Below are 27569 nucleotides of genomic sequence, written 5' to 3' on the forward strand. Positions count from 1 at the left end.
GATCAACGACAGACATGTGAAAATGCACAATGCAATCAGTAAAAATTCTGAATTAAACTTACATATGAAATTGTAATTCAAATTACAAATTAGTTGTCGTAAGCAACAGTTTGTCGTTTCACTCCCCATGCAATATTTTCCCCAAGTCGAGCATTGGTACAAATGTACCTTCCACGTGAAAATTTTAACTGCCTACTACCTTTGCTGTAACAATAATTTTTGATGTGCAACAAGGGTTACAATGTCTTCGAAACGTGTCAAACGAAAAAACTGTAAAACCAGTCATGGACAGAAGAAGAAAACGAAGGGCTCGTCAGAAATTGTCTTGCCTGTCTTGAACAAACAGCTTGCTGACAAAGAATTTTTAAATGAATTGCAAGAAAATTATATTTCTAAAATGGAAATCTTTCATGGTAATTAACAATATTGATAAGAGGAAGTTATTTGCCTTGAGTGTGAGCGAAGCATTTAGTATGATCCTTGTTAACAATTTTTGCTAAATTTGATTCAGTGGGAGGTGGTAAAACATATTCCAAATATATGTTAATTTTATCAGTCAAACAGTTCTGGGATCAGTGATGAATGGATAGTTCTACTACAACTGGAAGAAGGTTTTTTTTTTAAAAAATGTCAGAGGAGTTCAATCAAATAATGTGGTTCTTAGAAACATTTTGTCTAGCAGGTGTTTTGAGTACAATTTGATAGATAGAGATGAAGCATTTTGCTGTGATGAAAGTTTCCCAAGTGCTTAACATTTTTAGATGAATTTCTGTACAAGTTTGCTTGCTTATTAATAACTTTTTTTAATTTGCTATACCAAGAATGGTTTCAAATATTGTATACTTGGTGTCAAATAAAATAAAAATCAAGTCTCAGGACCATATATGGCCAAGATACATTGTATGTGTGCAAAATCAACTTTATGACTCCAGGGATGACCACTAATTTACATTGTTTCCAAAGAAAAACAAGATAATATTATTTACAATGTATAAGAGTAATCAAGGGAACCGTAGATAGCAGTAATCAAAAGAATGCAATCCAGGGGCAAAGACCAGACATGAAAAACAGACATATACAAAAAGTAACAAAAGCAAATGAGCAACTTGGACTCCACTGAAAAATGGGAGCATGGACCAGGTGCACTGGTAAGGTAAGCGTCCTCTGCTTTTCTAGAAACACCCGCCGAGTCGCTCATAAAAAATCAAGTCCGGGGTAGACAAACGAGGAAAGGAAAACTATGACCTGTTGAATAAATCAGTTTTCATGGTGCAGATGGATACACCATAACAATCCGCGAGTTTATGATGAAGACCATAAAACTTCTGTAGTGATGACTTTGTAGCAACATACATGTAACCCTGTTCCAGAAGCCTATTTGTTAGAGTTCTAGAGTGATACAAAAATTCTGTGTAGTTTCGGCAAGCTCTGGCATAATGTATCAGTTGTGATATGAACACTCCATATGCAGGTGCTGAAGGGATGTTGTCACAGATGAAAGGAAAGTTGACAATCTGAATGAAAAGTCATCATGTTTGTGGTAAAGTTTGGTCAATAAGCCTCAGAGCTGTGCTTGTTCAGAATGAATCTTCACTGTTCTCTTTGTAAGCTTGATTATAGTAGTTCTTCTTAATTTAAGCATTGATTCATTTCAGAAAATGTGATGTTCAGTCATAAACCATTCTTCCATGCTGTGATAAACAACCTCATAGAAAACCTAGAATTTCTTCAACAGCTACAGGAAGAACTTTCAGACCTAACTTTTGTAGAAAAGAATAATGATCTATACAAGTTTTACCAGGTATGTACTTACATAAAGATACATGTAGCATTTTTTTCATTCCTTTCGAAGAAGTTTTATATGGATTATAGCAAAGCTAAAGTTAGGACTTGATGTTGTGATGTATTCACTTGGATACCTTGTTTTATCAATATATTCTTGAGTTGTCAGGTTTATCAATGTTTTTTTTTACTGTGTTTTATTTTTGATTTTTCACTATTCATAATTTTTTTCAGAGTTTGGAAGATTTAAAGAGTGTAGATAACCCAAGTATAAATGCTCTAAGGTATATTTTAAATAAAGAACTTGAGCCATGAACATCTCATCTGTATATCTGTAATCCTAGCTTATTTCCTGTCATTTGATGGTTAATTTATTACTTTTTGGTTTGTGAGTAATTTAGGAATGATATTCAAGGTGCAAACAGTACAATTTTAAGTATTTTTTTTTAAGTTAAAATATAAATTTTTATGGTATTTATATCATCTTTCTCTTGTTTATGGCACCATCCTTTGCCTACATGTAACTGCGTTTCACTTTGAAGTGGCAAATGTACTTTTTTAAGCCCAAAAAAAGGGAATTGTGCCACTTAGTTTTCTTGGCTGTTAGAGCTAAATCCCTACTTTTTGGCTTTTAATAAGATTTCCTTTTCACATTTTCACACCAAATATGTCCAGATGTTTGCTTAGATAGTTTCCTGAAGTTCTACAGAGTGAAAACTTTTCCACTGAATTCCAATCCAAAAGTAACAGCTCCACAGTCTTTTTTGAAAGGGTCTAATTTACTGGTAGTGGTTCCTGGCTCAACTACTTTTCCTGATATAGGACATTATGTAATGCTGACAAAAATTAAGCATATTAAAACAAAACAACAATGGCTTAAGGAAAACATGTTTATATGTTTTTGATCATAATAATTAAATAGAAGCATTTTGTCTAGATTTATTTTGAAATTCATATTTAAAAAATATAGCTTATAGTGACAAGCTGACCATATACCATGTATGGCTGTGAGATTTCTGTTCTGATTTTTGAAGTACCAGTCCACATAAAATTCAGACACTAACAATGGTAAAGTAATTCATGGTCAAGAAAAACCCACCAAACAAACGATGCTTTTTCAGTCTACATATGCTATACTTTCACACAACAACAACCTTTTCTGCATACAGATTTGCACTTTATAGAAAATCAAACATTTATCTCCCACTAAAATCAACCAAATCAAGCCAAATCAAGAGCGATAACTCTTGCAAAGTGCAAATTTCATGTACAATCTATATAATATTTATCTCAAAAGCGCAACAGCCAAATGAAAAAGTAAGACTGGTTACATGATCAGTTACTGTGTCTGAACAAGCAATAATACTGAATTTGGTGGGTTTTTGACATGCATGAATCACCCTCTGTCTGATTTTTAGAAAGACTGATACTTAAGATAAAGGTCAGAATGATAACCATAAGAATGGTATTGTAATAAGTGACAGTAAAAGAAAATGTATTATATTTATTTCCATAGATCACTAATATACAAAGATTTGAAAGAATGGATAACTAAAGTCACAGGAATAGAATTACATGATACAATTGATTTATCATGTGCTAAATATCAATATACAGGTATGGTATCATAAATAAAAATTATATTAGTAACAACATTTTTTTTTGTTAAAAGAAAGTATCCCTTTAAACTCAGTTTTCTGTATCAGAGCTATAGAGACATATTTAGGTAACAAATTTATGATAAGTGCAACTAGATATTCGAGAAATAAGACTTTCATTCATAAAGTTGTTTGATTGTTAAAGCTAAATGGTTTGATACATTGTGTTAGTTGATTTCCAAATTCTTTGTCTTTGCTTTCAATGAACATGGTCTTTTTTATGTAATGGCAGGTTGTTTTGGCAGGTGTCAAAGTAGGTGATTTTAAGGAAAAAATTTATGCGAAAATTTTGTGCCTTCGTAATTTTGGTGGATAATAAGTGGTGTACTAAGTACTTAAGCACAGAGTAAATATTTTGCAGAATTGAAACAGACCACTAAAATATGCCAAAATTATCTCCCGCAATTTTATGATGGATTGGAGGAGATCTCCCACAATTAGGTTTGACTAGGTTAACAGGTATGTCTACATGATATTCTTTACAATTTCAGATACTTTACTGTGCCATGATGATGAGTTAGATGACAGAAGAATAGCATTTATATTTTACTTAGTGCCAGAAAATTGGAGGAATGAGGATGGTGGAGCTCTAGATCTTTACAGTGTCAATGGTATATTTATGATATAAAAAGTACTGTTAGTACAACTCATACACAATATATAATACTATGAGAGTAGTAATTTTCACTATTTTTGCGTTGGACTGAAAATCAAGGAAAATGTTACCAGTGAAATTTTAAACATTATATAAAGCTAATTATTTGTTTTTAAATCACGAAAATATGTTCACTTGACAAAATCCATGAAAATTAATATGTTTACAGTTATTCAAGACATTTTTTCCCTTTTTAAACCAACTGACAAAATTTTGCTGTTCTTCATGTTTAGTCATGTTATTCCTCATCCTCCCAAGGAACAATAATTGGAGGATTTAGTTATCAATCTTCACATCTTTTGTAAGTGCAACTCCTCCTTAACTATTCAGTGGATTTGATGAAACTTTAGATATAGATTAGGTATATCAAGGAAGTTTGTTTGTTTGGTTTGTTGGGGTTTAACGCCTGAGCAGCAATATTTCAGCTATATTCAGGTGATCATATTGTTACATTGCAAATGCCTGTAAGAGTAGACAATCAACCTGAAGGGTTTTGACATGCCACAATCTTGTTGGCACATCTCCTCTTAAACAACTTGATAGATTTTAAGGAACCTTTATAGTACTGTTAGATATTTTATGTAGATTTGCAAGGAAAATTAATGTTGTTTGATGCTGCTCATGGGAGATAATCTCCTAAATGGAATATAACAACACTTTGTAGGTAGGATAGGCTTCTCATATGGTGGCAATTTTTTTTGTGATTTTTTGTGGATAGTCTAGAACAACAAAATTGAGAATTTAGTTGTCTATTTAATAACCACAGAAATAAAGCCCCATTGTTACTAATTCATGAGATGAGTTCACTTACCAAAACTGGTATTTACCTTGGGCTATTCCAGTTCAACAAGGTCAATTTATTTAGAATTCACTGTAATATTTATTATGTGGTTTATTTTGATGAATTTGAATGCCTTTTTTTTCAGCAAATGGACAACCAGATAATGTAGTGAAGTCAATTTTACCTGCTCGGAACAATTTTGCCTTCTTTGAAGTAAATCCACTGTCATTTCACCAGGTAAGCTTTTGAATAATTGCTTTACTAAAGGTCTGTTGCATGATTAGTTGAAATCTATATTCATTTTCCATATAGATGCATCTGTTAGACAAGAGTAAGATCTAGAAATCTTGTTTTCAGGTAGGGATTAAAAAGGGATGAACTGTTTTTATTTCATGTTTTAATGCATGCTTTTTCAGTTTTGTTACACTGGTAAATGTATCAATCAAGGATCAAGACTGTAATAATGACATTAACTGATTTGGATTAAAAATGAAAATACGGTTTAGTGTATAGAATGAAATCCAAACCACCATTTTAGAACATTTATTGTTATTACCTTAAAATGTATTTTAGCTGTCTGATCCCTTATTTTTCTAGAATTTGAACCACATTGAACCAACTGGTTCATAATATGCCCCAAATCCAAAATTAAATCAAAAAGCTTTATTTAGAGTCAGCATGTTAAGAACAGTGAAAAACATTAGCTGTACATAGTAAGCTGTTATAACCAACATATTATGTCTTATTTCACTTGATGCACTACACAGTAACTTATCTGTTATTTACTAATGCAGGTGGCAGAAGTACTTACAGAAGATAAGACAAGACTGTCTATCAGTGGATGGTTCCATGGACCCCCTGTTGACAGACCAGAACCTTATATAGAGCCACTTTTGGATCTTCTACCTGCTAAATCTATTGATGTAAGTAAAGCTACATTTATATAAAGAGACTTAATTTTCATGTGGCAATGAGAAGTATAGACACTTACACAAAATATGATCTGTTGCTACAATGAGTCAAATATTTCTTAATATGCTAGCTTGTAGAAGAAAGTTACATGCAGTAAGACATGTTACTTCCCTTAGACAAAATCAGAAATAGATGCACAAAAATTGTTTCATTCGGCTTCAAACCATGATTTTATTACAAAAAAAAATAAATATGTTTTCTTAAAAGACATTAGTAAAATGATCAATGTTAAATTATTTGTAACTTTTTGTCTGTCATGGCAATTTATTTGGTTTGTACGTCTTTTCATGTGATTCAATGGTTGCTTGAGGATTGGTTCCAATCTACCATAAACGTCATTTACAGAGTATTGAGTTCAGAATTAAAAGTCAAACATCATCCTGTGTAAGAATACTGATAAAAAATGACAAATATATATGTTTTATAGTGTAAAAAGTGTTAAGAAAAGCAATAAAGAGAAGATTTTTGGGTTTCTAGATCCCAGAAGTAAAAACAATAAAATGCAGATTGGTCTTTGGATTTCAATACGATCTATATAGAAATTTCTGGTTAAGAAAATGATACTAGACAGAGACAGAGACAGTAGAAATGATATAGAAGATGAGATGCATTTTATTCTTAAATGTTCTGTATATCATGGTTTAGAAAATGTCTCATTAAACCTTATTATTGGAAACGTCCATCTATGTATAAATTTATACAATTATTAAGTTCAAATAATATCAAAGATCTGTGTAATCTTGGTAAATTTATATTCAGAGCTATGAAGCTAAGATCTGATTTATTGTGATGTAAGAAGCTCTTTATTTATGTCAACACAACCTTCTGCTATTGTACCTATAGTTGTATATGACTTTGGTAATAAACATAAACAACATACTATCGCTATAGGTATAATATTTTTCCTGAAAAGGGGATTTTCTTAATTTTATTTTCTTCTTTACTCTGTTACCTTACCTGGCTAATAAACAATTGATTTGACCTTTCGTTTTTTTGTAGGAAGACTTATTTTTCCAGTGGATTAATCCTGCTTATTTAGACCCAGTGACTCAATCAGAAATACAGGAAAAATTTGAAGAGGATTCAGAAATTGAACTATCTGAGTTTTTGTTGGTGAGTTAAGATAAGTTATGATGTATCACATTGATTTAGAATCAATATTGTGAACACCTTTTCATCAGTTACTAGATTGTGATTACTATGAGATTCATTTATAATGTGGTTATGCAAATGCACATGATAAGCATTAAATTAAAAATAACGAATTTTTCACAATAACAAGAAAATATGGTACAGATAATAAACATAAATTTAATTGATATAATCTGCAATTCAAATTGTGCAACATTTTGTTTCACTTTTGTGAAATGATATTTTTGTATCACATTTAACATGCTTGCTTATTTTAATTTTCATCTTTATAATTTTTTTTTTTAAGCCAGATAAGTATAAAGAACTTGCTGAAACTATTCAACGATCAGGATTAAATTGGAAACATAAAGGTCCTGCAAATAAAAGGTATTGTCCTTAGATAATTTATTGGGGATCAGGACAAAAGCCCCCTGGACAAAAGTCCCCAGACAAAAGCCCTTGGATAAAAGCCCCCTAGGACAAAAGCCCCCCCCCCCATGAGAAATTATTTTATCAATTATGAATAATATTTTTGTTAGTACTGAAAGTGTAAATTTTTAAATTTAATTTCTAAATTGTTAACATTTAAACTTTCTGTTTCTTTTTAAGACAATATTTTATCAATAAAATGATAACAGTTTTCAAATATGCACTCTTTAAAAAGGAAATGTATCTAAAAACAGTCATTTTGTTGTCTTTTTAAAAATTGTATTACTGGCAGCTTTTCTTATTTCATTGATGAAATTTCAAATGATTCTAGTAATAACAAATATAACATCAAATATAAAATGAGTATAACCTTGAAAAAAAAACTGTACACAGAAATTGAACCATTTTAATACAAACAAAATACACTAAACAATCAAAATTACACAAAAAAAGACAAACACAAGTAAAATGCAAAACCAATACAAAAGGAACAGTCACAACAAAAGAAAAATAAAAAAATAAAAGTACAGAAAAAAAACAACTAAACAAACAAAAATAAAAACCAAAATAAATATATATTTTTACATTAACATTAAGTGTATTATAAGATGGGGGGCTTTTGTCTGGGTGAATTTTGTCCTAGGGGAGCTTTTATCCAGGGGGCTTTTGTCTGGGGCTTTTTTCCAGGGGGGCTTCTGTTCTAAACCCAGTTTAGGGTCAGTTTATTGTGTAAAAAGTGAGTAGTACTTTTTAGCTCACCAGCCAAATGCCAAGTGAGCTTATGCCATCACTTGGCATCCATTGTCATTGTTCTCATGAACAAATTTTCAAAAATCTTCTCCTCTGAAACTACTAGACCGACAGGTTGTAAACTTGGCATGATTGTTCCTGAGAGTGTTCTGCACAAAACAACAGTTGGGATTTTTGATTCGTGAAAAAACATGGCCGTCTTTACTAAAAATAGAACATAGGGATCGGAAGGCATTTTTTTGCAAATAACTCAAAAACCATTCCCGGTAGCAAAATTATGCCAATGCCTATGCCAAAATTTCCAAAACCATTCATCGACTGATGTAGGAGTTAAAGCCCCTGAAACAGTTTTTGTGGGTTTTTGTCATTAAACCATTTAAGATCATTTAATAAAAATAAGCATATTAGTTCTTTAGTGTGCTCAAAATGACTGTTGTGATTTTTAATAAGTGAATAGATCTGGCTGCCTGTATTAAAAATGGAACATTGGGGTCAGAAGACAGTTTTTTGAAAATGATTTAAAAAAATGTTGCCTTTAGCAAAATTCTGGTTCAGGTCAAGAAGATGCTATTAAAAGCATTTCCTGCATTTGACGACTCAGTTGATTTTAACTGAGCCTGTCTCATTCCTCAAGTTTTTTTTCAAATAAGCAAATGGTTAACCAGGTGAGTGATTCAGGTTCTCTTGAGCCTCTAGTTATTCAACAAAACAGTTTGGTATCAACTCAAATAAGCTCTAAACTTAAATTAAAAAAATGCAGAAAAAATAATGGACTGGTGATAACTTTGATATGTTAAATCTTTTAGATATAATTTGATCTGTGAAGATGTAGCACCGATATGTAAATGACCTGTAAGTACATGTAGGTATACCACGTAACTTGAAATTGTACATTGAAACATGTCTTAACCAAACCTTGAAAAAAAAAAAACTTGTCTAAATCAGATACTTTTTTTTTAATCCCTTCGTGTCAGTTTAAATGTATTTTGAACCTGAATGAACTGAACACTTGTCTAAAGTAAACAAATTCTACAGTCCAAAAGGGGTTCGGTTTAGACAGATTTCGCTTGTACATTTTTCAGTCATTTTTAGCTCACTTGGCGTCCGTCGTCTGTTGTCGTTAACAATTATACAAAACTCTTCTCCTCTGAAACTAATTGACTAATTAGAACCAAACTTGGTATGAATGCTCCTTGGAGTATCTTGCATAGAACTGATGTGGGGATTTTTGATTCATCAAAAAACATGGCCGTTTTTACTAAAAATAGAACATAGGGGTCAGACAGTAGTTTTTCACATATATCTCCTAAACCGTTAGGTTTAACTGAATTCTGACTGATGAGATCTATATCTGGTCAAATTTTGGTTTTAATCCGTTAAGCCATGTTGGAGTTATTGCCCTTTTTCAACAATTTTTGCTATTTTTAATGTTATTTCTTTCCAAAATCTTCTCCTCTGACACTGCTTGACCAATTGAAACCAAACTTGGTATGAATGTTCCTTGGGGTATATTGCATAGAACTGATGTGGGGATTTTTGATTCGTTGAAAAACATTGCCACCATTACTAGAAATAGAACATAGGGGTCAGACAGTAGTGTTTCAAAAATATCTCCTAAACCGTTAGGTTAAGCTGAATTATGACTGGGTAAAAGTGTTCAGCATGATGAGATCTATCTCTGGTCAAATTTTGGTTTTAATCCATTAAGGTCTCACTAACCACTTCTAACGTTTCCATTACTTTACATGTTAAAAAAGTAATTTTCAAAGTCTCACTGTGAATTCCCAGGACAAATGACTTCTTAAAGCTGCATACCGTTGCGAAGCTTGGAAAATAAGGCTTCCAAAATCATTATGCTAATGGTACGATCATAGTAGAAATTCTTCACAAAATTTACTTGAATAAATAATACTGAAAATCCACATTTTTACCTGTTCTGCTAACTGACAGCATGGAGGCATATTACTCACACATGTAAACAATATTCATACACTTTTGTAGTTAATTACATATAGGATTTTAAAGTACACATTCTCAGCTTTATTTTGACTACTTTTAATCATAATACACACAAATAATGCACTTACAATGCATATGTCTAGTTTCAGTGTGTTTTTGGTACTACATAGGGGGGTGGCCATTTGACCCGGAAGTGGTTAGTGAGACCTTAAAAACATTTTATGAGTTTTTATGTTTTTCTTTTTTTACATTTTATGAAAGCTTGTGGTATTGTGAGTCTAATAAGACCAAAACTATCAAAATCAGACATAGGACTACAAAGAAATGGTCATTTTTATATCATGCCCCTCAGTGATATTTTCCCTAAATTACTAAAAAATTACAATTTTAACTAACTTGTCACACCAAATTGATACCTATGATAATTCAAGAAGTTGTAATAGTAAATATCATTTATCATTATGAAAAAAGAACAGATTTCAACAATTTATATCATACCTATTTCATTACTGTGTGATTCTTAGTCTGTGCTGTGTGACTATTTGAGTACTTTGAATATCCCAAGCAGTGACGTTGTGTATTTCATGGATGACGTCAAGTTATGAGTCACTGTTACTGATAAAAATCTTGTTGCTATGTTGTTTTTTAAAATACCTTGCACAATGCACCTCTTAAAATATAGCCAGATTACCAATATCACTATACTGATTTTATGGGAAAATGGAAATAATGACCAGGAAAGGCAATTTTCCTCAAATTATGCATTTCTCTGAAATATGCCATAATTTAATTTATGGTCTCACTAACCACTTCTAACGTTTCCATTACTTTACATGTTAAAAAAGTAATTTTCAAAGTCTCACTGTGAATTCCCAGGACAAATGACTTCTTAAAGCTGCATACCGTTGCGAAGCTTGGAAAATAAGGCTTCCAAAATCATTATGCTAATGGTACGATCATAGTAGAAATTCTTCACAAAATTTACTTGAATAAATAATACTGAAAATCCACATTTTTACCTGTTCTGCTAACTGACAGCATGGAGGCATATTGCTCACACATGTAAACAATATTCATACACTTTTGTAGTTAATTACATATATGATTTTAAAGTACACATTCTCAGCTTTATTTTGACTACTTTTAATCATAATACACACAAATAATGCACTTACAATGCATATGTCTAGTTTCAGTGTGTTTTTGGTACTACATAGGGGGGTGGCCATTTGACCCGGAAGTGGTTAGTGAGACCTAAGCCATGTTGGAGTTATTGCCCTTTTTCAATTTTTGCTATTTTTAATGTTATTTCTTTCCAAAATCTCCTCTGACACTGCTTGACCAATTGAAACCAAACTTGGTATGAATGTTCCTTGGGGTATACTGCATAGAACTGATGTAGGGATTTTTGATTTGTCAAAAATCATGGCAGATGTTACTAAAAATAGAACATAGGGGTCAGACAGTAGTTTTTCACATATATCTCCTAAACCGTTAGGTTTATCCAAATTCTTTCAATAGCTGAAATGATCCATATTATTAGGACTACAAAAGTCTTCAGACTCCTTGTAAGAGTTATTGCCCTTGAAAGGGGAAAAATGACTTTTTTTTTAATAGTTTTCAGTCAATATCTTGAAAACTATGATAGATTAAAAGAAACTTTCAATTGTTGAAACGATCTTGTGATAATCTACCAAAGATTTCTTTAGTCAAAATTGTTGGACAACTTCTTGTTTAATTTATTGCCTTTGAAAGGCAAAATTCAAGAAGGTGAGCGATTCAGGCTCCTGGGAGTCTCTTGTTATCAGTACAATTCATTTTACTTTTCAGGGGTTTTTCCACATTAGATGTAAATGAACTCCCTGAGATATTGAAGTCCTGTGTTGATTTCCTCCAGTCAGATGCTTTCTTCCTTGTATTGTCAAATTTAACTGGATTAAAGTTACATGAATTAGCATCTGGTTCTGATTCTGAAGGAGAAATGTCAGAAAATACCAATACCATAGACAATGCAGGTATGTTATAATTGGTCAAGAAAAAAAGGGGGAACAATCAAAACAATTAAAAATCTGCAAACAACAAAAATATGATGTCATTCTGATCTTCGATGCAGCATATGATTCACTGCGTAAGACTCATATTAAATAGTCTGTCAAGTTTTCTTTGTACTGAATGGGAAGTCTTTTTACCGGTCTTTTTCTGGTATATGAGGATTTATATTCAGTTTGATAAATATTTGTTATAATTTGCAGATTTAAAGATTCAAAAATGCTTAGTTTTGTGGTAGACAACTATCTTAAAACCAAGACAGTATGAAAAAGTGTTACCGGTACTTTTAGATTTCACTGTGTACAGGAAATAAAAATATCTAATAAAGATGCTGAAAAATCGAAAATTATTTATTGTTTTCAAAAAGTATGGTGCCAAGTGATTTAAAATAGATATTGTCAATTTTTTTTAAAGTGCCTTCTACAAAAAATATCTCCCCATTAAATGAAAATATATAAAATGAAACATTTTATAAAATTACATATATCTTAAGATATTTGTTTGATTTATATAATGTAAAAAAAAAAATTGTAAAACACTGATTGAGTTTTGACATGTAAGGTATTTCATGGTTTGTCTATTTTTTTTTTACCAATATGGCCAAGTTGGGGGCTCAATGTAGAACAGGGATAGACCCTCTGAGTACCTTAAACATCAGATTTAAATACTGTGTAAACATAATGGATTCTCAGGCTTCATAGTTTTAACAATTTCTGTCCAAAGACATATTGAGGGTATTCATTTTTGTGTGTTAAAAAATGGCAAGTAATTTTATAAATTGAAAGAAGAACTAATTTGGAAGGAACTACTTTTTTATGCTTTTTTTCTGCAATGAAAAATGAAAATAATAGAATTAGAACACCACTTAAGTTAAAATATTTACATTTTTTAAGGTACCAGGTAGTAAATTTTAATTCCCCTAATTTAATGTCTTATTTTTCAGAGAGTGGTACCCCAACTTGTTGCACAGAAGTCAGGAAATGGTGTCATGGAAATTATACCTTGGTTAGAGATACAGATTGTTCAAATGCCAGTTATGAATTAGATTCAATCTTACATCTTTGTTGTGAAGGTAGTATGATTTCAGGATTTGCTTATGAAAGACAAAGCTTTTTGTACTCAGACTTTAAAGTTGTTGAAAATGCACCACTTTGTTTTTCTGACTGATTGGTTGATTGTTGGGACAATTTAGCCTCTACTCTGATAGAATACCACAGAAGGGTTCTTTAATGAGCGAGGAACGTGGCATCTTTCTCAACAAGTTGCACCACTATGTTTTGTGGTAAGGTTTTCTATATTATGGCCTGACGACCCCAGGGGTACCCTATTCCACCACCTAGGGCACACAACCCAGTTGCTCTATGTGCAAACTGCCCTAACCCCAAGCCAGGGTTCTGACCACTATTTAGTCGCCTTTTACAACAAGCTTTCACAGCTGTTTGCCTATTCTTTTAACACCTGGACTCGCACCTTTGTTTTTCTTGGTGATGTCTCAACCAACACAAATTTTTAAGACTTCCTATAATACAGCATGCCTGCATAAAAAAATAATCACTTGTGAATCACTTGGGGCATATCCACCGAACAATTTTGAGTTTGTCATATTTTAGGCTCCCTACATCATTCTGTTGGAAGCTGCTCAGAGTATATGTTATAGTTTTCTTTAGTATAATATTTTGTGGTAAATATCATTGGTTATTCTATCGATGAAATAATTCATATCTTTATTATTTGTGTGGAATCAAACTGTCGGAAAGAAGTAACCATACCCACCATTTTATAATGTGACTAACTAACTAAGGGGGTTTTTAACGTCCTTGATTACCCTCTCGGGTCTCGCACAGATGGAAAGATATAATGTAATGTGACAGATTTACAACCTGTAATGTAGCGTTATATGTATAGAAATCTTTTACCAATAATTTATTAGAAAAAAGAAAAACTGTTTAAAACTTATATACCTCAAATGGAAAAAATACAAGGTTGTTATTCTATGAAGTAGTTGTGGCTATTAATATGCTAGTAAGATATGTTCAGTTAGAAAAAATATATATATGGAAGTTAATGCATTTAGATACTTTTCATATCTTAATTCCAATTTCATTCTAAAAAATGAAAAAGGGACATTTTCTCTAGTGAAAATCAAAATACATAAATTAGGGGTCAAAGGATGAAATCAGAGATAAAAACTCAAAAAAAAAATAAAAATTCAAACTTGAAAACCCTGCAACTTGATGATTTATCATGCAGCAAATAAATAACTTATGGTAAACATGACCTTGTATTTCCCCTTTTTATTTTGTAGGCTGGGATCATGATTATGGAGGATTTACTTCCTATATAGCAAAGGGAGAGGATGAGGAGGTAGGTTCTGTATACATGCTTACCTGTTAACCTTTGGAACAGTTCACATGGGAGATTCTCCCCAATTGACACTGTCTCATATAGGAGATTTTTACAAAAAAGCTAATTTTTAATATAAATTTCAATTATGTAATATTTTTCACAGACAGTATGGTAATTTTAACCAAAAACCACCCATAAATCTTACATTTTTATGTGGGAGATTCTAAATTTTTCATTGATTTTGTGGGAGTCTCCCCATAAGGTTTGAAGGTTAACATGTTTGATACATGCTGAAATGGTAACTTTTATACCTTGTTTCAAGACAAACATTTTTCAGGATAGAAGCCCAATTTACATTTTTTCTAATGATAAACTTTTGTTTTTGCATAAGCTTTATTAAAATGATTAGGATTTAGGCCTTAATATTCAATTACTTTAGATATAGAATACCTTAAGGAAATATGAAATTAAACATCATAATAAAACTTAGTTATAAATTCATTTTTGTTTTGTTTCAGTTGTTATCTGTACATCCCACTGAGAACAGTCTATCACTGGTTTATAGAGACAAAGAGACTTTAAAGTTTGTTAAACATATAAACAACAGAATCAATGAAATGACTACAAAAGGATTCTATGATATATCTTCTGTGTATCGAGAATAAATTTTATTATACAGTTGTGTGTATTTTTCTTATTTTTGAGAAAAATTTCAAAGAAAAACAGAAGAAAAGCCAAGCTAACATATGCTCTGTAAAAAATTTAATGATTCTAAATAAGGATACCAAATGTTGGTGTTCCAAATGGGTCTATTACACTTTTCATTCATGAAAGTAGTACTCACAAACCTCCATTGCAAAGACCTAAATCCCTCAGTTTTGATGTATCATTGCAATTTTATATATCTGAGCTCACCAAATGCCTGCAGAAAGAAAATATAATAGGATGATTATCAATGGTTATCTTACAAATCTGCCTTTCGTATGTGATCTGCTAATCAATTGTATATTTTTTTAACAAAAAGAATACAATATTTAAGCTGTACAGTATGACTGTTCACAGTATCCTCTTCAAGCAAATGTGATGCTGTAATTAACTGAAATTGTAATGATAAAATACGCAAAGATTTTGGAAATGTGCATTAGCTCATGTGGAAAAAAAACACTAATCCCTTCTTTCTGTACATAAAAATAAAAATTACAAAATTTGCAACATGATGGTCACATTATTCAGAGTGTGTTGCTAGTATTGTTAGCAACTTCTTGCACTTGTAAGATTTGTATTTGTGTAATTATACATGTATGTTACTACACCACCTTATGTTGCAGATAGGTGCCATAGAACTGTCATTTCTAGCTCAATACAAGATTAAAATGCACCTCTTAAATACCATACACATGTGATCTGCATGTGTTCATTACTTGTGTGAGAGCAGGAAGTTTATATTAAAAGATGAAATGATCAGTTAGATGAAAATTTCTATTATAGCTGAGAAATGCCTAGTCTCCAATTCAGAGTTTGCTAATTCTTTTGATTGAGAAATGTTCAGGTCATTACAGTTTTGAAGTCATCCAATTTCAAAGCATAACACGACTTCGCTTGAGTTTGTACCATTTCGGACTCACTTGATGTTTGCTGATCTTAGACGGTTGACGGACTGTTGCATTACAAAATATAGTACTAAAATGTCAAGTATATTTTGAAAAAGGAATACACTTATTTTGCTAGTAATGTACAAATGCACAGTGTCAAAAGAAGTGAAATGGAAAAGAACATGAATATATTATCAATCATCATCCTTACATACACTAAAATTTGTGGTATTTTTAATTCTGAACCAAGTCCAAACATATATCTACTCCAGGATGTATGGTGAAAATGAGAAAATCACTGATTGATTGGGAGTTATTAAGTTAAGTAGAGCATTGAATACACCCGGATGTTCAAAGCAAGCTAAAATCAATGGCATAGAATATTTAACAATTAGTGACTTTGAAGATTTCAGATTTTGATTTTTATTCTATCACACTCCAGTGGTCACATACTGAAACTCATACAGCAGTTCAACTTCATATGTGAAGATGTCTGTTTAAATTACCACAGATTTGAAGCTCCATTGTCACTAATTTAATAGCTGAATTCATTTAGCAAAACTTGTATTTACCTTGGGCTACTCCAGGTCAACAAGATCAGAGGTTAAAGTCAACTGACTGTAGAAGCTAAGGATATTATTCTTTACCTGAGGATATCAGAGGCATCTTTAAATTGTTTTTACTACTGTTAGTACATTCATACATCAGTCCCTTTAATATTTGCAACTAAAGTTTGGCATCAATTTTAGTCATGATATTAAGTTTGGTATGTGTACATTGATTTGGCATGATGATATGTGATGCATGTATAACTTTCACTTTGGGATACATTAACTTTTGTTTCACTGAGCCTGTCCTCAAGTTTTAGTATTTGATATTGTTGTTTGGCTACCTTTCATGAGAATGCTTTGAAATTTGATATGCAGCTTGTAGGTTGTACTTTGGTTTTAAATTCCAGTTTTAATATTGTAATTCGGGGAAGGGGAGGCAAAGTTATACCTCTTGCATATCCATTATGGAACTGTTTTTATTTGTGGAGTTGTATGGCATTGTTAGCATTCATAAAACATTTAGTTCTGATATTTTGAGTCCAAACAACTTCACTTGCATAACAAAAGTGTTATTCACCAACAATTTTATTCCTGAGTTATAGATCATTATATAAAACCAACTTCTTTATATAAATTTGAATGTTTTGAAATAAGAAACAAATTGATTTGATTTAATACAGTACATCATTATATTAATTAACATCTATAATATTAGTAACATTTTATATCTTGTTTATATGCCATATATTTTTTAACTTGGTCATAACCATATTTCCTTTATGAGTTAGTGCCAATAAAGTATTTGTATTTGTTTAAGCAGTTTTCTGTATTTTATATATAATAAAAATGAACATAAGAAAAGTGTAAACACTGTTTTATGTAGTGGCAATAAAAAGGTAATACAGTTTAGAATATAAAATATATCTGCATTTACATTTTTCATAACTTTTTACAATTTTTTTCAGTTGCATCTCACTGAAAAAAATCAATCTCAATTCTATGCTGTACCAAGTACACAAAAAGCAAAAAGGATTGTTGTGTCATACTTAGATTTGAAGTTGCTTTCGTATCAAGCTGTGCACAGCAGAACATTTTATTGAGAGGGTGGTACGAAATATGAAAAGAACGAGTCGACCTACTTGTTCGCCTAACGAATAGTGTTACACTCCCTTGCATTTTTTGCCCGAAGAAAAACAATCACACGTGCGGAATGAAATAACGATAAAAACAATGGGAAAGAAGAAATTTAAACGCAACCCTGGTTCAACATTAGGTACATTTATACCGAACCATTCATATGTTTCTAATGATTTACCGAGGCGGGTGAACCTGTAAGAAAACTTTTCAACATTGATGGCTTACGTTACAAAATTGCTGAATGAAATTAGCAAAATGCTCACAACTTGATGTATTAACTATACATCTTATGTGTATTAATCATTAATGTTGTCTTGTCTCCATTTTGTAAACAAAAAAATTCACCTGTGTGTTTCACAAGTCTTCACAAGGGCTTGTATAAACTTGAGATCTTTAGCAGTCTTCCAGACCACTGATGGGTTTGTGCAATAGAAACTGTCATTGATCAAAATTCTGTTGAAGAGTTACTTGATTTACTATGATGCTAGAAAGTTGGCGAAAAATTTGTGTTGAGCAAACCTGATTTGTCTAGCGATGCCAAAGGTTCGAGTAGTTTCACTTTGGGTCCAACCAATTGTAGAAATATGGAGTTTGGATGTACAAATCCTTGTATTGATTTGATAAGAAGTATTTGATGGTGTAGTCTGAATTTCCTCTGACCCTGCAACCCTCCTCTTTTTTATTTGGATATTGATATATCGGGTTGGAGTCAGAATGATGTGCCATACAAAAAGTTGGAGATTTAGTGGTACCGCAGAATATCGCTTTTAACAGCTTGTAACGACTTTCAAGTTGAAATTGTGCATGTCACACCTACCTAGTTAGATTTCGGAATCATTTTTCTGTATGCTGATACCAAATTTGCTACAAAAATTAATTTATTATTGAAGTTTCGATAAATTTCCATGAGAGACCCTGTTTTGTTGACATTTTGAACCGTAATAGAGAGTAGGCAGAGCTTATTAACTTTGGAACGGAATGGTGCAGAAATGATTTTTTAAACCGGAATTTAACAGAATATTTCAAAATGCCGCTGAAAAATTACATGCCCGCTACCCTTCCATTCCAAAAGCAACAAGCTCCGTGGTATATTTCACAAAAGCTTTTAAGTGTTAAATGAGTCGTAAATTTTGACTGATCAACTTTCTCCAGTTTTCTGTTTCTCTGCTCAATAATTTCTACAACATATTTATTTTCATAGATGACAGAAGAAAAGAGTTAAGAGAAGCTAGAAAGAAACTTGCTGCAGAAGCTGTACAAAAGAAAACATCTCCTCAGTATAGTGTTGACCAGCTCCTTGAAAAAGTACTTTGCTATTTTGCAGACAGAATAAAAATAATTTTAAATGACAGAGTTTTAGGTTATGATGATTGCAGAGTATATTAATATGATTTGTTTTTAGAAATATCATCAAGTAATTAGGAAGTTTTTGGCTGGATTTATTGAAGTCATGAAAGGAAATGTTGATTAGAAGTGGCAATAATAAGTATGCTTTATCAAGGCCATTAGCTATTGCATATATTAAAGATGATGAAACAATACTGCTTTTGCATTATACCATCTGATTTCTTTCTTTCTGAAGGAGATTAATGATTAAATTACTCCTACTTCATCTTTAACTACAGGCTGAAGATTGCATAGACAGATTTGAATATGAGCTAGCTCAGAAGTTTTGTCAAAGGGCTCTTGAATTAGAAGCTGATAATATTAGAGCACTTGAAACAACAGGAACTCTGCTATTAGAACTGGGTAACCCAGAGAGTGCTAAACAGGTAAAATCCCTAAACTTTCAGTTATTATAAAAGTATTTAATTTCAGAAGTAACACACTCTATAATTGGATAAAAAAATCTGTCTGTGTTCTGTAATCTCATAGACCAAATTTTGTAATGTGTCTGTGATGTTGTGAATGTTTTTTAATGATTTACTCCTGACATTTTTGTACTAAAATTGAATTATAAATAATGATGGCTATTTTTTTCTGTCTATTTGAAATAACCTCAATGCCCATGGTACACACTTAAAAGTAACCTGCTACAGGTTATTTAGTGTGCAACATGCTTGATGTCATTTCTTCATAGACAGAAAAATATAGCAATCGTTCTTTAAAGTATACTGAGAGTGTTAAACATGTAAAGTCACTCAGCTGAATTCTTCCATTTATGATAAACTATTAGTTCAAGTGCCTTAAACATCATCACAGGTTTAAGAAAATAATTCAATTTTTTGTCAAATTACTTGATTGTATTAACAGAATAAACTTGACTGTACTTGTATGCTTTGGAATAAGTGCTATTTATCTTGCACCAATCATTTTCCTTACTTAGATAAACTGTTGCCATATTTAATGGTACAAACCACAATTTAGGGATACTCTAAGTAGTAGAACAAAAATTATGTGGATTTTACCTGTCAACTTGCAGGTTGTAGATGATTTATAATGCTTTTACACTCTTCACAACTAAATTTCCAGTTCACAGGCCCGAAATACATTTTTTTGAAATTTTATATTGTGAGTGTAGTATTAATTTTACAGGCCTACCTCTATTTAGACAAGCCTTGGGCTTCCCACTACTGCTTAACTGTGAAGACTGCTTTTGATTTTAGTGCTTTGGCAGAGCAGTTGAGTTATCACCGGACACAGGACATGCTAAGTACATGTATTTAGGTCAGCTATTTGAAGGAGCCCAGGCAGTGGAGTGTTACCAGAAAGGGATAGAGATGATGCTGAAAGAAAGGGAGCAACAACAAGCTGAGGAGGTAAAGTTCATGTTTAGTTGTAAAATATCTTTGAAATAGATAAATCTTAGTTGGCAGAATTCAAGAAAGTTAACCTCACAAACATGATGTGCCCAACGTTAGTATAATTACTAGAATCTAAAATATGTTTGCTTTGTTCAAATACGTATTTGTTTGACTTGCAACTTTAGATATAGGTTTGATAATGAGTGAAAGTTTAATTTTGCAAAATATCAACTCAAGTTGTTTAATTTCAATATCCTCACAAATGAGCCTCAGCAATACATATATCTGTTAAGTGATAAGTAGAGAAATGATTTTACAGTAGTTCAACAGGATTCTGAAATGTTACATTATGTTAAATTAAGTTACATAAATTTAGTCTCTTTAATTAATGTCTATATATTTCTTACATATTACTACTGGTCATATCAATGTCCATTAGAAAAAGGTATTCAGAGAAATTAATCACTACAGATGATAAATGTGTGTTTCATGACTGTTTTCTAACCTAAAAAATGTTAACTTAAATGTAGGCATGGGCTTTTCCAACATTCTTCATGTGTCATTTCTATCTCCTGTTAAAAATTTAGTTAGTTGCTTTTAATAGAACATGAAGGATTCCTTTATATTATATTTTATGCTTATTTTTAAAATAATTATTTATATCAGTAAAATTTAGGAAAGAGTTTGATCTTGATGAAAGTTTTTTTCATTCCTGGAAGCACACAAAAACACCCAGATTATTTTGATAAAGAATTTAAAAAATTTTCTAGTGAATCAAACCATGCCCATATCAGCCCTTTCTATAACAAAGCATAAATGATTGATATGGAAGTCTAAAATTGATAATCAAGTCAATTAAGACAACAATATGGAATAATTTACGCTAAAATCAATGTTGCCCTTGCTATAATATGAGAGAAAGGTAGAGAAATATGCAATAGATATCTAACCATATTTTTTACAGTTAGCAGCTGCCTGCGGTGGACCACAGACCATTACAGACAGTGATATAGCAGGAGCTTACTCAGCCATAGCTGAAATATACATGACTGATCTATGGTAACTTTTATGAAGTGTGAAAATATACTTGCAGTTTTGTGTTTGTTAATTTTTGTTTTTTTATACTTTTATAGTTTTGGGTGCCTTTCTTTAATACATTGTTAAATATGAATCAAATGATAAGTATAGGGAAGTATGGTGGTGATTTTAATGCAGTACAACATACTTATATAAACCAAACTAAAGTAAAAACACAGGAAAATATTTATATTTTGTAGAAAGCAGTCCTTCAGCATACAATAAATTTGTTTCCTTTTTTTTTTAATAGTTTTGATGAAGAAGCTGAAGGAAAGTGTAAAAGTTTTATTGAGAAAGCCATAGAAATAGACAAAGATAACCCAGAGGGCTACCAAATGATGGCCAGTTTTCTACTATCTAAAGATGATAAAGAGGTTAGAGGAAATACATATATATATAGTCCCAGATCCAGATATTCCAATAGAGGGGCCTATTGACTGGTCTAGGATGAGGTTCAGTGATTTATGTTTTTTTTCTATATTATCAACCAAACCTTTCAGCATGATTAAGCCCTCTTAGATCCACTTATGACATGACTGTTGCATTCATTAGTGGATGACTATGAGACTTTAAAAAAAAAACAATGACTGAAATTCTACTTGACAAAGTCATAAATGTATTTTGAAGGCTTATTTTGCAGGGGTTCAAATTTACTATCAGGAGTGGAAGGTCCTGGATTTTCCCAAGTTTTAAGTCATTGGTCCACTTGAGGAAAATCATAAGTCTTCAATAAAGTGTCAACTTAATTGGAAGGTCCAGAACATAGGAAACTGTAAAATCTATTATCCTAGGACAGAAATTGGGGGTCCAGACCACCACTAATATGTAGCTTTGCATGGTCTGCATCTGACCTTGTGGCTGCAACTTCTCTGAGACTAGCTAACAGAATTTACTGAAATTTTTGTTATTTTTGGTATTGACAACTCTTCAATGAATTTTGTACATTTGTCATTTCACCAACATGAGGAAACATGGCAGTGTGATAATCTAATCTGGGACTTGAATTGTAGTGTGGTAACATAATGAAAACTGTGCCGCTAATTGTTTTTATACCCCACACGAAGTGGTGAGGTATTATGTGATGCCCTCCACACAAAGTGGTGAGGTATCTTGTAATGCCTACAGAAAAAATGCACGTTGGTCTGTCCCCTGATGGTTTCCAGATGACAGTTTGAAAACAGATCAATGATTTTTTTTAGAAACTTTGTACATTTGTTCAGTACCAAAAATGTAGTTTTCAAATTAGGCCAATTGAACATTTTACCATCCCCCCTTTTTTTACCAATTAGTGGCATGGTTTCATTTAATGTTCCTATAATGTATTATTTTTTTAAAGAAATACTTTACACAGCTTCCAAGAAGGGTTATTTCATTTTTTGATTAGGTAACCAAAAATAATTCTTTACTATGTATGATATTCTATTTTCCTGATTTAGCTTTAATTCATTTTCATATAGAATGCTAAGTCAATGATGCAGAAAAGTGTATCTCTATGGTTACCGAAGTTTAAGGCCATTGAGAAAGGAGAAGTGGGTGAAAATGAAGATGTTGACCCAATTGAAGTAAGTCTATTTTGATCACTTGTTAGCTCAAGGTCATAAAGAATTATATAAAGACTAAATAAGATAAGTGAACAAAAACTTTTCCTAATGTATATACTGTATAAATCTGTAGTTGAAGATGTCATAAAATAAAATGGACTAAAAAATTAAATTCAATTGAATTGAGTATTACAAAGAAATACACACATAAACATCACCAAGTCGTTATAACTTTAATGTTTCCCTCAAATCACCAATCAGTCACCACTATAAAGGAAACAGTAGAAAAAAGAAATGTACAACAAACTAGAACACTGGTGCACCAAATTATGGAATATAATATACATCTTAAGCATGATAATTATATATCCCCTGCAAACAAAGTTTTTTGGAGGGGATATAGGAATCACCTCGTCCGTCTGTACGTCCTCATTGCTTGTAAGCACTTCTCCTTAACTCCTCATGTGATTTTGGTGAAATTTGCATCATATGTAGATGTGCACGAAGGAATACGCCATTCTGCTTATGGGTTTTACATGTTAAATCTTGTAAGGACATCTATTTCTGAACTGCTCAAGAGATTTCATTGAAATTTTATAGGAAGGTTGGGTATCATATGAGATGTGAAAGAACAAATTTGATTACTGTGGGAAAACTCCAAAGGGAAAAAAAATAACTTTAGGGTTTACATATTGAGACCATGTCAGCATATTATCCTCCTTAACTGCTGAAGGTACACAATGTATTTTGATGAATTTTTTTAAAGAATATTTGGCATAATTTTCGGATGTGCATTGAAGGAATGTAATTACTTGGTACATCAAGAGGATGTGAAATGGAGATATTTAAATGGAAATTGTTTACTTTTTAAAGTCTTTATGAAGTGAAGGGTATGCACACAATATTTCTTGTTTGTACTGCATGTTTTACCTTTGTTGTGGTCACTCAGTAACTCCATGTTCACTGAACATAATTATTTGGAGGGGTGACAGGGGCATCTATGTTCTGTGGATACATTACTTCTAGGTTTGATCTTTTGTAGGCTGTTCCACTCGGATATGATACACGAATAGCGACAACCAAGCTTTTGATAGAAGTTGAAGAGTTTGAAGTGAGTTTTTAAGTATAACAAATTATTTTTTTATATTGAGCATTCGTAAATTAATTATTGAACTTAGTAACTTGGATTCTTGTATTTAGGAGATAAATAGGACATTAGGAACATGCTGACTTCCAGAATGTAAGTTAAAATAAATAACCTTATTAATATTTTAACCAGATCATTTATTTACCAATTTTCGTGGATTTTGGTAGAAACACAAGTTCATGGATTCTTAAATTCATGGTTTTGAGGTTTTCAGTATACACAACAATGAAAATTTCCTTTTCATTGGGTACCAAATTTAGTGGTTTGGCCTACCCACGAAAACCACAAAAAATGGTACCCAACAAACAATAGTACTTTCTTAGTGTAGCAATAATATATTGCAATGAAATCAGAATATAATAATGTAATGATGAACTCTACATCATCATCATCATCATCATCATTTTGCATTAACACTTGCAAAGATGATACAATTTTTTTGGAATAATAATAACAACTTCATGTACCATGACAGTGAATAACATAGTAAACTTAATGAGAAAGAGTTTATCTTTACTTGACCAAATGACCATAAGCTTATGAAATGTCTTAGGTAGTTAGTTGGACTATTGCCAAGGAGATTTAAACTTTTTATTAAACTAATATTAAAATACCTGTGAAAGGATAAAGAGGGTAAATCTCCTTATGAATACCTAAGGCAGTTCGTCAGGTAATGGTCATTCAATCAAGGGAAGATGAACTCTATTCCATGAAGTGAATTATTTTACTCGCTGTAATATTTGTTAGATGATACACCTGTCTGGAATATAATTTTATGTGTTAACTGTTCTTTAACAATGATATCTGAACATTGAAGTACATTAAAAATTTAACTTTAAGTAAAAACTTCTCTCTTTAACTTATTTTTCTGCCTTTGTAGACAGCCATAGATGTAGCAGAAGGTTTATTAGATGAAAATGATGAAGTACCTCAAGTATGGTATCTGATTGGATGGGCTAATAATTTAATGGGAGAGGACTATAAAAGTAATGCTAGATATTACCTGGACAAATGTCAAAAGGTGAGCAATTATGATGATGTCAGATTTTTACCTAATTTAGATTTTTTCCCTCATATTACAGCCATTACTATAACTTCAGGAAATCAGAGTTGGTATTATCTTGATTGAATGGCCATTACCTGGTGAAATGACTTAAGTAGTTAACAGGGCTATTGACATGGGGATTTAAGCTTTTTATCATTTCAGAGATATTTTAATCTAGGTTTGATAGAAAGTTTATTCTTCATCTCAATTGTCCAATTAAATATCTATAGTATTTCATCAGGTGATTGTCATTTAATCAGAGGTCTAAAGTAAACTGAATAACTAACTAATATATTGTTTTGTTCTGAAGTTTTGGGTACAAATGTTCTAGTAAATCATATTTTAGGATATTTTATGATCGTTTAATTTTTCTATAACTGAAGTAACACAATATCATAGGTTGATAACTGTTTTTATACCCCACTATATGGTTACTGGTACTTTATTTATCCACCCATCCAAATTTCTTCACAATTACCTCAACTCCCAATGGATGGATTTATCAAAGGTTGGTATGTAGTTTTATATAGTTGTGAACTTAAATTGTTGTGCAATATCAACTTCCTGTTCCATGGAACTTCGCCATTTTTCACACGTGCAACTTTATGTTTGTGAGATTGTTTTAGCTGATTAAAATCCCCGTATTGTAAAATTTGAAAATAGAATACTGAAGGAATCATTAATGTTTTGCTTCTGTTATGAAAAAAAAACTATTTGTATTGACGACATGCATATGGCATATGTTTTCCCTGGTATTAGAATGTTTAATTTTTTTAAGCTATGTATCAAACTCAAGTATGAAGATGAGGAGCTGAAAAAACATGTAGATGAGCTGTTAATTGAAATAGGACCAGGTAAAATAGTCTTATTAGTTGTCGGTAGGTGAATAAAAAAGTGTGAAATACAGAGTACTAATAGGTTCGATTGTTAGTAGAACAGTTAAAAAAGTAATATAGAGTAACAGTAGGTGTGTTTGATAACAAGTAAATTCCTCCCCATTACTATTTATTTAGTACAGGGACACCTGCCTACACAGAGCCCTGAGTAAACTGAAAGCTTGTCTACACCAAACACTTTTTTTAGTCTTTTCGTATCATTTCAAATGTATTTTGAACCTTGGTAGACAGTATTCACTGTAGTTAGACAGCTAATAATGGTACCATTCTACATCTATTGATGTAAAACTAGAAAGTTTTCTGTTAATAAATTAATGTATAAAGACTGTTAAGGGTGATTCAATAATTGAATGTGCTTAAGTGTGTAATGCCATGGATTTGATATTTGACAAAATCAAATTCTTTAAATTGGTAATTGCCCCTCCTTCTGAGCTGTGCATATAAATGATACTCATAGTCAGAATAATGTGAATTGAGTGACATGATTACTCAAACATTCCTTTTGACAACTGCTTTGGAGTAACTTGATTATTTGATATCCTTATTTACCCTGAGTAGGATTCATAAGTGTTTGTATTAAGGAGCTATTACATCCATTACTACTTCATATATTTAATGTTACTATAACAGGCTTGTGAATTTTACACAGATTTAAGTATTTTCCTTTTTAATACAACCACAAAAATGTTTTCAGTTGTAAAATGATATCACACTGTTGTCATCATTGGCGTGCGTTTATTTATGACAACTTGAGTAAAACTTATCGGATCTTCTTGAAATTTAAACACATTGCTTATAAGTACACGGTGGAGGGACCTTAAGTTTTGTTTAAGGTTTTTGCCATACCCCTTTGGAAAATTGCATTCTTCATAAAAATCCTTGCCTGCATTTTTGAATAAGATATCACTTATAATTTTCAACTTATAAGGGGTCAAAGGGGCCACAAACCCAAAACAGAAATTTTACAGACAGCGACAGACGCATAGAGATGACAATAGCTCTCACGGCCTTTAGACTAGGTGACCTAAAAATCAATTTTTTTTAGCTCACCTGGCCTAATCACTTCGTGCTCATTGTCGTCTGTAAACCTTTTCAAACATCTTCTCCTTGAAACTGAATGATAGATCATCTTTAACACAAGCAAGTTATTGTTATATTGAAATAGATGGAACATAAATTAAATCTGTATGTACTTGTAGGGGAAGATGATGGCGATGAAGACTGTAATGGGGACAACACTGAAGAAGTCATAATAGAGAGTGATTCAGAGGAGGAAATGGAACATTGACAATGGATATTGGAATTAATTAAAAATGTTTTATTTATT

The 27569-nt window shown here is 31.7% G+C and overlaps 2 protein-coding genes across 3 annotated transcripts; both read left to right on the forward strand.

Moving 5' to 3' along the window:
• The first annotated feature begins 112 nt into the window (after positions 1–112).
• On the forward strand, positions 113–15190 carry LOC148628849 (prolyl 3-hydroxylase OGFOD1-like). Its single transcript, XM_088595646.1, has 13 exons — positions 113–413; positions 1656–1801; positions 2017–2066; positions 3299–3399; positions 3932–4051; positions 5022–5113; positions 5671–5799; positions 6848–6961; positions 7287–7366; positions 11948–12132; positions 13110–13238; positions 14472–14530; positions 15031–15190. Exons 1-13 carry the CDS (start codon positions 242–244, stop codon positions 15175–15177), a joined length of 1524 nt encoding a protein of 507 aa, XP_088451772.1. The 5' UTR covers positions 113–241; the 3' UTR covers positions 15178–15190.
• Positions 15191–17803: 2613 nt separating this feature from the next.
• LOC148628850 (uncharacterized) lies at positions 17804–27569 on the forward strand. Of its 2 annotated transcripts, XM_088595696.1 has the most exons (11): positions 17804–17928; positions 18994–19097; positions 19418–19564; positions 20399–20551; positions 21501–21595; positions 21864–21987; positions 23071–23175; positions 24197–24265; positions 25182–25322; positions 26125–26200; positions 27442–27569. In XM_088595696.1, the coding sequence occupies exons 1-11, from the start codon at positions 17886–17888 to the stop codon at positions 27528–27530; spliced, it is 1146 nt and encodes a 381-aa protein (XP_088451822.1). In that variant the 5' UTR covers positions 17804–17885; the 3' UTR covers positions 27531–27569. The 2 variants fall into 2 exon arrangements, with proteins under 2 accessions (XP_088451822.1, XP_088451832.1); XM_088595706.1 differs by lacking the exon at positions 26125–26200.

This window comes from Perna viridis, chromosome 1 (assembly GCF_037379345.1).
Source record: "Perna viridis isolate PV_CMFRI_1.1 ecotype Kerala chromosome 1, ASM3737934v1, whole genome shotgun sequence".
Classification (NCBI taxonomy): Eukaryota; Metazoa; Mollusca; class Bivalvia; order Mytilida; family Mytilidae; genus Perna; species Perna viridis.

What these genes read in the sequence shown, in the direction of transcription:
- LOC148628850 (XM_088595696.1), top strand. Translation starts at nt 17,886, where the DNA reads ATGGGAAAGAAGAAATTTAAACGCAACCCTGGTTCAACATTAG. An exon ending in ATATACATGACTGATCTATG is followed by an intron (nt 21,596 to 21,863) that starts GTAACTTTTATG and finishes TTTTTTTAATAG; the next exon opens with TTTTGATGAAGAAGCTGAAG. An exon ending in TATCTAAAGATGATAAAGAG is followed by an intron (nt 21,988 to 23,070) that starts GTTAGAGGAAAT and finishes ATTTTCATATAG; the next exon opens with AATGCTAAGTCAATGATGCA.
- LOC148628849 (XM_088595646.1), top strand. Translation starts at nt 242, where the DNA reads ATGTCTTCGAAACGTGTCAAACGAAAAAACTGTAAAACCAGTCATGGA. An exon ending in TAAAATGGAAATCTTTCATG is followed by an intron (nt 414 to 1,655) that starts GTAATTAACAAT and finishes GATTCATTTCAG; the next exon opens with AAAATGTGATGTTCAGTCAT. An exon ending in AGATCTTTACAGTGTCAATG is followed by an intron (nt 4,052 to 5,021) that starts GTATATTTATGA and finishes CTTTTTTTTCAG; the next exon opens with CAAATGGACAACCAGATAAT.